The 15,093-nt window shown below is 36.9% G+C and overlaps 1 protein-coding gene across 3 annotated transcripts in view; it reads left to right on the plus strand.

The window, feature by feature from the left end:
* IL1R1 (interleukin 1 receptor type 1) overlaps nt 1-15,093 on the plus strand; it is a 47,163-nt gene that overhangs the window by 29,324 nt on the left and 2,746 nt on the right. For 2 of the 3 annotated variants that reach the window (XM_068564031.1, XM_068564032.1), the window contains 4 exons: nt 3,882-3,999; nt 4,732-4,883; nt 13,787-13,930; nt 14,657-14,824. In XM_068564031.1, coding sequence (XP_068420132.1) covers nt 3,882-3,999; nt 4,732-4,883; nt 13,787-13,930; nt 14,657-14,824 — 582 coding nt within the window. The remainder of the gene's footprint in view (nt 1-3,881; nt 4,000-4,731; nt 4,884-13,786; nt 13,931-14,656; nt 14,825-15,093) is intronic. The other variant, XM_068564033.1, reaches the window with a different exon arrangement.

Raw genomic sequence — 15,093 nt, forward strand, 5'->3', positions numbered from 1 at the left:
CCTTACTTTCCTATGGACACTTATTACTCGTGAAGACGTCAGCCAAAGACCAAGTTCAGGGACTTCCCTGGCAGTCCAGTGGTTAAGACTTCGCCTTCTAATGCAGGGGGTGCGGGTTCGATCCCGGGTTGGGGAACTAAGATCCTACATGCCTCGCAGCCAGAAAACCAAAACATAAAACAGAAGCAACTTCAATAGACTTTAAAAGTGGTCCACATCAAAAAAAATCTTAAAAGAAAAACAAAGACCAAGTTCAATAGGCCTAGGAATAAGAAATGTAATTTATTTGGTGCAGGATGGGTTTCTTATGATCAGAGTTAAGCTTTTAGGTAGAAGAGTAGGACAACAGGCCAAAAAGACAGTTATTCTAGAAAATTATTTTTCCGAGTTAGCGATAATGTTCATTTCAAGAATAAAGATGTAACACGATAAGCATTCAGATCTAAGCTATGCAATACGATAGCCACTAGGCATGTGTGGCTACATACATGTAAATTTAAATTAAGTAAATTTATTTAGCTTAATTAAAAATTAGTCCCTCAGTCAAGGGCTGAAGAGCGACATGTGATTAGTGACTACATGTGAGACAGCACAACCATAGAACATTTTTGCCAATGCTGAAAGTTCTGTTGGAAACCACTGGTCCCAACATAAAAACAGATTTTTGTATCAGAGGATCAAAAATCAGGCTGGCATATAGAATTCTGTACTAGTAACTGCGTGAAGACAAAGAACAATTGTACAGAGATATTAGAAGGTCAAATTTGTGACCTCTGAATTCTGTACTTGGCCAAGTTGTTCTTCATGGTGGAAAGTAATATAAAGACATTCATAGATGTAAACAAAGATGTGAAAACTTTAAATATTGTCCCATAGAATCCAGAGCAGTGTTTCAACCCTTTTCTCCCCCATTATTGCTCCCCTGTAGCACCTAACAAGCCATTTGTTCCCTAATCCTCTTTACTTTCTCAGATATTTAATACCCAGATATGCACTATGGCACTTTGAAAGGCCACAAACCATTGCAATAGCTAAGCTTTTCTTGCTGTCCTCTCCAAGAAACACATTTTGCCCTGTTGAGAAGGCATGCTCGAGGAATGTATACTTCAGAGCCCTAAAGCCTAGATTTGATCTACAGATCTAAAAATAAGTTTACATTAGGAAACAATAATTTTAATATATCACATTGACCAGAGGCCTGATCACCATGGCATATGTTTATCCTATAATCAGGCATTTATTTGATAAGATTTCATATTAATTACCAGTAAAATGACTTAGAAAAATAGGAATTGAGGGATACTTTCTGCACTTAATAACATCAATTCAAACCAGTTGTCACCAACATTTTTAATGGTGAAACACTATATAGTGTTAAACCTTCTACAGGTCTAGGCCTTCTCATTGAAGTCAAGAACAAGACAAAGATGCCCATATAACCCGTTTACTTAACATGGTCCAGAAGTGCCCACTAATGCAAAGATAAAAGAACCAAGACATGCTGACTGTAGGGGAGAAAAGAACTGTAATATTTTCAGATCATATAATTATGTACTTACAAATATTGTATTGGCCAGATATAAAATTAATATTCTAAAATATTAGACTTATTTAGCAAAAACCAAGAAAACAATGGGAAAAGAGATCCTATTTGCAACAGTAAATGCCATAGAGATGTCTATAAGATAGCTTAGCAAAACCTTTAAAAATTATATTGGATTTATAAGGAAGAAAAAAACCAACCAAACAAAAACCCCACAAACTCTGACCTATAAATCTCAAAAAACTGGGAGATTTAAAGCATACATTCTTAAAGGGATGGGGGGATGTTGTCTGCAATGGGGAGAAAACTGGTTCTTAGGAGGTGAAAAAATCTAAATCAATAGATATAGTGTATATCTGTGGTATTAAAAGTTCTTGGAGAGTTAGGCAACTGGGATAAAAAAATGCAAAAAAGCTCCAAAGGGAGCAATGATAAAAACAATCTCGAGAAACACAAATTTAAGAAAAACTGTAATAAGGATGTGTGTTTTTCCTATATGAAAAACTGGAAATTGTAAAGATATGGACTTTCAACAGTAAGTTACAGATTTAATGGAATTCCAATAAAAATATGAATGGGCTTAAAAATTGGCAAGTGATACTGAAATTCACCTGGGAGAATAAAATGCTGAGATTACTATGATAATACTGGGAAGAAAAGCTAAATGATATGAATATTTACCCTAAAACTGCAATAATTAAGAGTGTGGTACCCCTGGCGTCAGTATACACATTCAGATCAACCTAGAAAGTCCCAAATAAAATATTTTATAATTCATACATTACATAACAGATTAGTGAGGAAGAGATTATTCACTAAGAGATTCTGGAATTATCAGTCAACTATTTGGATAAAAACATTAAGTTAAAGCTTTCTCTCATACCATACCCAAGTTATATTCTAGACAGATTAAAGAACTAAAACAGTCAAAACAACACAACAATACAAACATCATATATACCTGAAAGAAAAAACTACATGGAATATTTTCCTGATTTGATGGTAGAGAGAGCTTTTCAACAAAAAAAAAATAGTGAAAACAGATAGTATAAAACAATTGTAAATTTGGCCAAATAATAAAAATATATACACTAAAGAATTTCCATAAACAATAACAAAATGAAAACAAACTCTGAAAGATATTTGCAGTAGTTTTCATGTATGATAAAGAGTTACTATCCTTGATAAATAACGAGCTTCCATGCATCGTAAGGTTAATAATATGAGAATGCAGTTTAGTAATGGCCATTAGGAACAACAAGCAATTCTTTTTTAATTTATTTGTTCTATTTGTTTATTTTTGGCTGTGTTGGGTCTCCGTTGCTTCGCGTGGGCTTTTCTCTAGTTGCAGAGAGCAGGGGCTACTCTTCCTTGCAGTGCACAGGCTTCTCACTGCGTTGGCTTCTCTTGTTGCGGAGCACCAGCTCTAGGCACGTGGGCTTCAGTACTTGTGGCTTGCAGGCTCTAGAGCGTAGGCTCAGTAGTTGTGGCGCACAGGCTTAGTTGCTCCACAGCATGTGGGATCTTCCCGGACCAGGGCTCGAACCCACATCCCCTGCATTGGCAGGCGGATTCTTAACTACTGTGCCACCAGGGAAGCCCATAACAAGCAATTCTTAAAAGAAAGGCAAATGAATACTAAGCTTATGAAAAACATGTTAATTCACCATGAGCTCAAGAAATGCAGATGAAAATTTAAATAGAATTTTTTTCTTCTCTCAGTTGGCAATGACTAACCAAAAACACTTGGTATCTGGGGCTTTTGGGGATAAATGACTCTTGCATACACTACTGGACAGAGTGCAGACTGGTATAGTCTCCCTTGGGACAGGGCGTTTGGCTTTTAAAAATACGTATCTCTTTTAACTCAATTTTTCCAGATTTTTATTCAGAGTAATACTTCAGGATATGTACAATGTTGATGTACAGGAACATTCATTGGAATGTTAATCACAATAATGGAAAATTAGAAACAAATTATGTTTAGCAATAGGAAAGGAATTCATCATAGTATGTCTGTATGATGGAATAGTAAACTGCTATGAAATAGCCTATTTTGGAAGGCTAATCACGTGAGCCGAAATTCTCAATGTACAATAATTACAAATAGTGGAAAATGACACCCCATTTTAAAAATTGCATACGTGCACAGAAAGGTAAGGAATGAGATACGTAAAGTTACTAATAGTGCTTATCTCTCGGTGGTGGATATTAGGGCAATTTCTTCTTCTTTTTGCTTTCCTATAATTTAAAATTTTTGTTCAACAGTCATTTATTAATCTAGATAGATCAGGTAAAAGTCCATTAATGTTATGATTAAAAATACATTCTTTTGCAGGATCCTGGCTCCAGTTGATCTGCAATGTTACCGGCCAGTTGAGTAACTTTGTCTACTGGAGGTGGAATGGATCAGCAATTAAGGAATATGAACCTATGATGATGGAAGAGTTTACATAGTAAGTATGCTAAGAGCCAGACATGCCATAGAGACATTTTGGTATTAAATTCCATGTCATACGTTATATAACCATTATGGTTGAATCTAGTGGCAGTGATCAAGTTGGTCATTGATTGGTCCTTAACCCTTTGCTGCCCATATTGAGTTTTGCTAAGCTCAGCAGGATTCATAAGATCTTGTCCAATGAAGGTGACAATACATGTCATTATGGTCCAAATTCCAGACCACTTGGAAGGCTCTCTCTTAAATTCAGTTAAAAATGTTGCAGCATTCCCATGAAGCAATTGTCCTGAATTATCCTTCATGTCATTCCATTTTTAAAGTAGTTTAGAAAAGCCTCATTAATTGTGGCCGAAAATCAGGCACTCCCCTGCTCAGGTCTCTGATGGCGCCCTATTACTTCTTAGCATGACTTGCAAACCCTTTCCCATCTGTCCCAATCTACTCTTGTTTCATATATTCTTTGTGCCCCATGGAGACCAGAATGCCTATGTCCCCATTTTCCTTCTTGGAAGCTGGTAATTTTAATTTTATTTCTCTGTGCTACTGAGTCTTTTACTAACAGTGGTCTTAGGGCTATGAAATATCAGATCAGTCTTGCTAACAGCCAGCCTGATTCTTATACCTGTGCTTAGGGCTGGTGATTATTTCTGCTGTAACGATAAACCAGGGATGCTTATCGTATCTATAATTGATGCCATTTACACAATTTTGTTGCTCTTTTGAACAGCGTGCAGAATCCTTTAAACAAAAGAAGGAGTACAGTCATCGCAAGGCTTAATATTACAGCAGTGGAAAGTAAATTTTTTCTACATCCATTTATCTGTTTAGCCAAGAATACAGAAGGAAGGAGTACAGCATATATCCAATTAATACATCCAGGTAAACAACACAGCTGTTTATTTGAAGTGCAGTTTTGTTTTCCTGTAGTAAGATTTCATGACCTTGAGGTTTACAATGCTATTTCCTCTGCCCAGAGTGCTCTTAGATTCCTCTTAACCTGGGGACTGCCGTTCCTTTTTTTACTTCTCAGCTGAGCTATATCTTCTTCTAGGAGGTTTTTCTGTCCCGCTGCCTACTCTTAACCCATCTCTCTGCCCAAACAGATGAGGTGTTTGTTAGGGCCTCTGCTATGCATGTCCATATCTATCTTAGTTTTCTTTACTTGAATATAAATTCTGTGATGTTGCAGATAATTACTAATCATTCTATTTCCAGAGCTAATAGCAACTTAAGTCTTGTCATCCTCGGTACCTAATGAATATTTTTAGGTAAACAACTACATGATGAATGCACAGGGGAAGCCTAAATATCCACTTTCCAGAAGCCTAAATATCCACTTTCCAGTTACTGGTTTTCATGAATTCTGTAATCAAACACAATATTGGCAGTATTTGTTTTCCTGCTCACTGATTCATTTTTCTGCCTCATTTATTCTGCCATTGATCCCTTCTAGTGTAGTTTTCATTTAAGTTATGGTATTCTTCAACTCTGGTTGCCTCTATATTTTCTAACTTTGTGTTAAAAACTTCTTATAGCTTTTTCCTCTGTGCATCCATTCTTTTCCCAAGTTCTTGGATCATCTTTACGATCATTATATTGAACTCTTTCTTGGGTAGATTGCCTATCTCCACTTCATTTAGTTGTTTTTCTGGGGTTTTATCTTGTTCCTTCGTCTGGAATGTATTCCTTTGCTGTCTCATTTTGTTAACTTTCTATTTGTATTTTTATGTATATGGAAGATTAGTTACGTTTCTTGGTCTTGGAGAAGTGGCCCTCTGTAGGGGATGTCCGATGTCAGTACACTCCCCTCTTGCTACCCAATGGCCTGGGACCAGCTGGTCCCAGGGTAGCTTCTGACCTGTTTGTGTACTCAGTTCCACAGGCTGTGGGATGATAGTTTTCTTGCTTCTGGTGGGTGAGGCTGGTTTAGGGGCTCATGCAGGCTTCCTGGTAGGAGGGGCCAGTGCCTGACCACTGGTGGGTGCCACTGGGGCTTGGCCCTCTGGGGGGCAGGGCCGTGTCAAGGGGAACATCTAGAGCTGGCTGTGGGCTCAGGAAGTCTTTAGGCAGCCTGTCTGATGATGGGTGGGGCTGTGTTCCTGCCCTGGGTGGTCTTTTGGCCTGATGCACCCCAGCACTGGAGCCTACAGGCTGTTGCAAGAGGCCAGGTCTTGGTGCCAAAGACCCAAGCAAGATATCTGCCTCTATCAAGAGTTCACGTAGATGAACACTCCTAGATATGTCTGCCACCGGCTTTTATGATCCCAGAGAGAGCCACAGTTGCTGCCTGCCCAGCAGACCCTCCAAACCAGCAGGTAATGACTCCTATGTAGTCACTGCTTGGGCCCTGGGTTTTGGTGTGCACAAGACCTTGCGTGCCCTCCAAGAGTGGAATCTCTTTCCCCCAGTCCTGTGGAGCTCCTGCAGTGAAGCCCCACGGGCCTTCAAAGCCAAATGATCTGAGGGCTCTTCCTCCTGATGCCAGACTCCTAGGTGAGGGAGCCTGATGTAGGGCTCAGAGCTCTCATGCCTGTGGGAGAACTTCTTCTGCAATATAATTATTTTCCAGTTTGTGGGTTGCCCACCTGGGTGGTATGGGATTTGATTATGTTGCGAGTGTGCCCCTCATACCATCTCATCATGATTTCTTCTTTAACTCCTTGGATGTAGAATGTCGTTTTTGGTAGGTTCCAGTCTTTCATCGATGGTGGTTCAGCAGTTAGTTGTGATTTTGGTGTGCTCGTGAGAGGAGGTGAACTCAAGGTCCTTCTACTCTGCTATCTTGTGTTTCTTATTCTTAAAAGGCTTCAGTGATTCCTCATGGCCTACTGGATATTTCAAGCCTCTTACAGATTCTTTCAAGTGTTACTCAGCTTCCTCTCCCTCCTCATTTCACTGATACTCTGCAGCATTTGCCAACTCTCCTTAAAATTCTACTCTTTTCTTCTTGTACTTTCTCTTACTTCATTGTACCCTTATTTCCTTTGCTGCCTCCTTTTCTTTTTCATTGCACTAAAATTATTTTCCTCAAAATTTCACCATTAGTATTCCTTATTTGCTCCATTAATAGTTTGGTCTTGAGACCACTTATTTTCAGAATCATACAGGTTGCTTTTAAAAGTTCAGACCCATCGACCTACCATGGGGCTGCAAAATTAGATTAGGAAGACACAGTGGTGGACGCCACTGCTACAGAACAGAAAAAAGAATGAAAAATATGAGGACAGTTTACAAGACCTTGGGGACAATGTCAGATGCACCAATATTTGCATTATAGGGGTCCCAGAAGGAGAAGAGAGAGACAAAGGACCTGAGAAAATAATTGAAGGGATAATAGCTGAAATTTTCCCTAACATGGGAAAAGAAACAGTCACCCAATTCCAGGAAGCACAGAGAGTCCCATACAGGATTAAACCAAGGAGGAACATGCCGAGACATGCAGTAATCAAACTGACAAAAATTAATGATAAAGAGAAAATATTAAAAGCAACAAGGGAAAAGCAGAACATAACATACAAGGGAAACCACATAAGCTTATCAGTTGGTTTTTCAGCAGAAACTCTGTAGGCCAGAAGGGAGTGGCACTGTATATTTACAATGATGTAATGGAAAAACCTACAACCAAGAATAATCTACACAGCAAGGTTATTCTTCAGATTTGATGGAGAAATCAAAAGCTTTACGGATAAGCAAAAGCTAAAAGAATTCAGTACCACCAAGCCAGCTTTACAAAACATGCTAAAGGAACTTCTATAAGCAGAAAAGGAAAGGCCACAACTAGAAACAAGAAAATTATGTAACAGGAAAGCTCACCAGTAAAGGAAAACATACAGTAAAGGCAGGAAATCATAGACACACAAAGATATGAAAACCAGTAATCATGAGAAGAAGAGAGTACAAATGCAGGATATTTAAAATGCATTTGAAATTAAGAGATCAGCAACTTAATACAATAATGTGTATATATAGCCTGCTATACCAAGACCTCATGTTAACAACAAACCAAAAATCTACAATAGATATACACACAAAAAAGGAAACTAACACTATAGGTAGTCATCAAATCACAAGAGAAGAGAACAAAAGAGGAAAAGGAAAAAAAAAAGTCCTACCAAAACAAATCCAGAACAATTAACAAAATGGCAATAAGAACATACAGACTGGCTGAATGGATACAAAAACAAGACCCATATATATGTATATCGTCTACCAGAGACCCACTTCAGATCTAGAGATATATACAGACTGAAACTAAGGAGATGGAAAAAGATATACCATGCAAATGGAAATCAAAAGAAAGCTGGTGTAGAAATTCTCATATCAGACAAAATAGACTTTAAAATAAAGACTGTTACAAGAGACAAAGAAGGACACTACATAATGATCAAGGGATCAATCCAAGAAGAAGATTTAACGATTGTAAACATATATGCACCTAGCATATAAGGAGCACCTCAATATATAATGAGAATGTTATCAGATATAAAAGGAGAAATTGACAGTAAGGCAATAATAGTGGGGGACTTTAACACCCCACTTAGATCAATGGACAGATCATCCAGACTGAGCATCAATCAGGAAACTCAGGCCTTAAATGGCACAGTAGACCAGATGGACTTAATTGATAATTATAAGAGCACTCCATCTGAAAGCAGGGAATACACATTCTTTTCAAGTGCACATGGAACATTCTCCAGGATAGATCACATGTTGGGCCACAAAGCAAGCCTTGGTAAATTTAAGAAAATGGAAATCATATCAAGCATTGTTTCCAACCACAACACTGTGAGATTAGAAATCAACTACAAGAAAAAAACTGCAAAAAAACACAAACATGTGGAGGCTATATAATGTGCTACTAAAGAACCAATGGATCACCTGAAGAAATCAAAGAGGAAATAAGAAAAAAAAAACCCTAGAGACAAATGAAAAAAACATGTCCATCCAAAACCTCTGGGATGCAGTAAAGGCAGTTCTAAGAGGGAAGTTTATAGTGATACAATCTTTTAGGAAACAGGAAAAATCTCAAATAACCTAATCTAATACCTAAAGTAACTAGAGGAAGAAGAACAAACAAAACCCAAAGTTAGTAGAAGGAAAGAAATCATAAAGATCAGAGTAGAAATAAAGAAAATTGATAAACCTTTAGCCAGACTCATCAAGAAAAAAGGGAGATGGCCCAAAGTAATAAAATTAGAAACAAAAAAGAAGTTACAAGTGACACTGCAGAAATACAGTGTCATAAGAGGATCATAAGAGACTACAACAACTAACTATATGCCAATAAAATGGACAACCTAAAAAGAAATGGACAAATTCGTAGAAAGGTACAGTCTCCCAAGACTGAAACAGGATGAAATAGAAAATATGAACAGACCAATTACAAGTACTGAAATTGAATCTGTGATTTTAAAACTCCCAACAAACAAAAGTTCAGGACCAGATGGCTTCACAGGCAAATCCTACCAAATATTTAGAGAAGCGTTAATGCCTATCCTTCTGAAACTATTCCAAAGAATCGCAGAGGAAGGAACACTTCCAAACGCATTCTATGAGGCCCCCATCACCCTGATACCAAAACCAGACAAAGATGCCACAAAAAAAGAAAATTACAGGCCAATATCAGTGATGAATATAAATGCAAACATCCTCAACAAATACTAGCAAACCAAATCCAACAATACATTAAAAGGATCATACACCATGATCAAATGGGATTTATCCCAGGGATGCAAGGGTTTTTCAGTATCCACAAATCAATGAGTGTGATACACCAGATTAACAAATTGAAGAATAAAAACCATATGATCATCTCAATAGATGCAGAAGAAGCTATTGACAAAATTCAACACCCATTTATGATAAAAACTCTCCAGAAAGTGGGCATAGAGGGAACATAACATAATAACAGTCATATATGACAAACCCACAGCTAACATTATAATCAACACTGAAAAGCTGAAAGCATTTCCTCTAAGATTTCCTCAGGAACAGTACAAGGATGCCAGCTCTTGCCACTTTTATTCAACATAATTTTAGGATTCCTAGCCAGAGCAACCAGAGAAGAAAAAGAAATAAAAGGAAACCAAATTGGAAAAGAAGTAAAACTGTCACTGTTTGCAGATGACATGATACTATACATAGAAAATGCTAAAAATGCTACCAGAAAACTACTAGAGCTCATCAATGAATTTGGTAAAGTTGCAGGTTAGAAAATTAATACATAGAAATTTGTTGCATTTCTATACACTAACAATAGATCAGAAACAGAAATTAAGGAAACAATGCCATTTATCATCACATCAAAAAGAATAAAATATCTAGGAATAAACGTACCTAAGGAGGCAAAAGACCTGTACCCCGAAAACTATCAGACACTGATGAAAGAATTTGAAAATGACACAAACAGATGGAAAGATATACCATGTTCTTAGATTGGAAGAATCAATATTTTCAAACTGACCATACTACCCCAGGTAATCTACAGATTCAGTGCAATCCCTATCAAACTACGAATGGCATTTTTCACAGAACTAGAACAAAAAAATTTTAAATCTCTATGGAAACACAAAAGAGCCTGAATAGCCAGAGCAATCTTGAGAAAGAAAAACAGCTGGAGGAATCAGGCTCTCTGGCTTCAGACTACACTGAAAAGCTACAATCATCAAAATAGTATGGTACTGTCACAAAAACAGAAATATAGATCAATGGAACAGGATAGAAAGCCCAGAAATAAACCCACACACCTGTGGTCAATTAAACAAAGGAAGCAATAATATACAGTGGAGAAAAGACAATCTCTTCAATAAGTGGTGCTGGGAAAACTGGACAGCTACATGTAAAAGAATGAAATTAGAACATTCTTTAGGGCTTCCCTGGTGGCGCAGTGGTTGAGAATCTGCCTGCCAATGCAGGGGACACGGGTTCAAGCCCTGGTCTGGGAAGATCCCACATGCCGCGGAGCAACTAGGCCCGTGAGCCACAATTACTGAGCCTGCGCATCTGGAGCCTGTGCTCTGCAACAAGGGAAGCCACGATAATGAGAGGCCCGCACACCACGATGAAGAGTGGCCCCCACTTGCCACAACTAGAAAAAGCCCTCGCACAGAAACGAAGACCCAACACAGCCATAAATAAATAAATAAATTTTTAAAAAAAGAACATTCTTTAACACCCTATACAAAAATAAACTCAAAATGGATTAAAAACCTAAATGTAAGACCAGATACTATAAAACTCCTAGAGGAAAATATAGGCAGAACATTCTTTGACATAAATCACAGCAATATTTTTTCCAATCCATCTTCTAGGTAATGCCAATAAAAACAAAACCAAATGGGACCTAAGTAAACTTTAAAAGCTTTTGCACAGCAAATGAAACCATAAACAAAGTGAGAAGACGACCTATAGAATTGGAGGAATTATTTGCAAATGATGCATCCGACAAGGGATTAATCTCCAAAATACACAAATAGTCATACAACTCAATAATAATAATTTTAAAAAACCCAAGCAAAAAATGTGCAGAAGCCTAAATAGACATTTTTCCAAAGACATACAGATAGCCAACAGGCACATGAAAAAATGCTCAACATCACTAATTATTAGAGAAATGCAAATCAAAACTACAATGAGGTGTCACCTCATTCTTGTCAAAATGGCCATCATCAAAACATCTACAAATAATAAATGCTGGAGAGGGAATGGAGAAAAGGAAACCCTCATATGCTGTTGGTGAGAATGTAAATTGGTACAGCCACTATAGAGAACAGTATGGCAGTTCCTTAGAAAACTAAAAATAGAGTTACCGTATGATCCTGCAATCCCACTTCTGGGCATATATCCAGAGAAAACTATAATTCAAAAAGATACATGCACCCCAATGTTCCTAACAGCACTATTTAACAATGGAAGCAACCTAAATGTCTATCAACAGATGAATGGATAAAGAAGATGTGGTATATATTTGCGATAAAATGTTACTCTGCCATAAATAGAATAATTCCATTTGTAGCAACATGGATAGACCTAGAGATTATCATACTAAGTGAAGTAGACCAAACAGAGAAAGACAAATATATGATAATCACTTATATGTGGAATCTAAAAAAAAAAAGATACAAATAAACTTGTTTACAAAACAGAAATAGACTCACAAACATAGCAAACAAACTTATGGTTACCAAAGGGGAAGGGGAGGGAGGGGATAAATTAGGAGTTTGGGATTAACATATACATACTAATATATATAAAATAGATAACCAACAAGAACATACTGTATAGCACAGGGAACTATACTCAATATTTTGTAATAACCTATAAGGGGAAAAAATCTGAAAAAGAATATATATATATGCACAATATATATACATATCTAACTGAATTATATACATATTTGTATATATAACTAAATCACTTTGCTGTACACCTGAAACTAACATGACATTATAAATCAGCTATACTTCAATAAAAAAATCTTAAAGTGTTTGTGAAATATTTTAAGATAATTTGTAGTTGAATTAAAATACGGTATTTATGAATGTGTACATGGAAGAAAATCTAAAAGAACCTATGGACAAACTATTAGAATTAGTAAATGAATTTAGCACGATCACTAGTGTATATGTTTATATATAGTATTTCTATGTATTACTGCAAATACCAACAACAAATAGAAATTAAGTTTAAAAAATAACATTTACAGTAGCATCAAATATTCAGTATGTAGGAATAAATCCAGCAGCAGCTGTTCAAAATCTGTGATACAAACTAAAAATACATTATTGAGATAAATTAAAGACCTAATAGATGGAGGGATATACAATACAATATCCATGGATTGAAAGACTGAAATACTCAGTATTATAAATATGTTAGCTCCCTTCAGATTAATCTATAGATTCAAAACAATTCCAATCAAAATCTCAGCAATATTTGTGCAGGTGTGGGTGTGCATTTGTGTGGGCATGTTGTTGTGGGCACGTTTATCCTAAAGGTCATATTGGAAATGTAAAGGGGCAAGACTAGTCAAGGTGGTCTTGAATAAAAACGACAAATCGGGAAGATTTACGCTTCAGATATCATGATCTTGTTCAAAGCGACAGTAATTAAGACTGTAAATGTGAACTATCAATTGGGCCAATCGGATATCTTGAGTTCCACTTGATAGCCAGTTCAACTGCAGATGGATCAATGACTGAAATTGGAAAAGCAAAATAACAGAGCTTTCTGGATGCCTCCTTGGCCCCTGACATTTAGAAGGCTCCTTCTTTCTCTACTCTCCTCCCCCTTACCTCTCCACATGACTCCTCTGCAGTCATCACATGAATAACTAGCATGTGAAGCTGGGAGGATGTGGAAGTGTGAAACACTGTCTGGCATCCCTAAACCCTTTTCTCCTTTCCCCCTGTCTTCAGCTTTCTCCACCTGACTCTTCTACTTTTGTAGAACTTTTGTAGGCTTTTGAGTGACTCTGACTTTACTCATAGTCCTATGGAATGCTGTATCCTATGGTCTTTGGTATTTTTTCTATGTTATTACATAAGACTTAGGTGAAAATTTAATACAATGCACCTTATTTTTATACAGTATCCATTCTCAATGACTTTGTACATTAGTATTCATTAATAAAAGATGATAATGAATGGGTTAATACTGTCTGGGATTTGGGATTACAGGCCAATCCCAAATATGGTTTCTCTGGGATGATAATATTTAATTTGCTATGCTCAATTTTTAAATTCTTTGGGTTCTAATATTTTTTCCCCTCTTTTCTGCTGTAGCCCCTGATTTCCAGACGCCCACAATTGGTGTATTTGTCATGTTAACATTGGTAATTACATGCTCTGTTTTCATCTATAAAGTCTTCAAGGTTGACATTGTGCTTTGGTACAGAGATTCTTTCTATGATTTTCTCCCAAAAAAAGGTACAATTTTGTATTCTATGCAGTATTTTCTTGTTGGGATAGTTAAGAGATGTAAAAGCTAACTAGGAGGGGTCTTATTTAAATTTTAAAATGAAATGTGGCATATACAAAATAACATAATTATACATAATTATAGTTTCTTAACCAAATAGACTGAATAGTATTATTTTCTAAGTTACTGCTCTGGTGTTCATAATGGTGGGATACACAGGCATTTAGAGCATCTGCTTATAAATCCAGTTATTCAGAAGCTGTGGCTGAGGACTTGCTCTGTGCTGGGTAGAACACAGATCACCCCATGATCTGCCATCAAATGGAAGAAATGATGTAATTTTCATGCATCAGGGAAGCACTCTCTCTTTTGTTTAAACCTCACAAAAAACTAACACTACACTAATATATAAAAGGAAGAATGGATAGAATTCAGGGCTTAGACATTTGGGGAAGATGAGAACAGTGAGATAAGGATAGTTCCATACTGAGGGGTAAAGAATGTTTGCATATGAGGGGACCATCGAATAATATAAGAACTTTGTAGTAAAACAGAATAAATGTAAACTTGTAAGAGATGAACACTTTAAAAAGGCATTATACTTTTGGTGTTGTTGCTTCATACCATTGTACACAAAATTAATAATTCACTATGAAATGCATGTTTGCGATATTGACTTTACCAAATCTCGTTTTTTTTCTTTTGGTTCCAAATATATTGCATTTTCTCTTTAGCTTCAGATGGAAAGACGTATGATGCATACATACTATATCCAAAGACCCCTGGGGAAGGGTCCACCTCTAACTCAGATATTTTTGTGTTTAACGTCTTACCTGAGGTCTTGGAAAAACAGTGTGGATATAAGCTGTTCATCAGTGGCCGAGACGACTACGTTGGGGAAAGTATGTATGCAATGGAAAAAGTAATAGTCTTGTAAAACTAATTTAATTACTAAACTTGGGTTCCCTCTTTCTGGAAGACTGTGACCTGGGTGTACTTATTTGACAATTTATTTATTTATTTATTTATTTTTAAATATTTATTTATTATGGCTGTGTTGGGTCTTCGTTTCTGTGCTAGGGCTTTCTCTAGTTGTGGCAAGCGGGGGCCACTCTTCATCGCGGTGCACGGGCCTCTCACTACCGCAGCCTCTCTTGTTGCGGAGCACAGG

Source organism: Eschrichtius robustus, chromosome 15 (assembly GCF_028021215.1).
Source record: "Eschrichtius robustus isolate mEscRob2 chromosome 15, mEscRob2.pri, whole genome shotgun sequence".
NCBI classification, from domain to species: Eukaryota; Metazoa; Chordata; class Mammalia; order Artiodactyla; family Eschrichtiidae; genus Eschrichtius; species Eschrichtius robustus.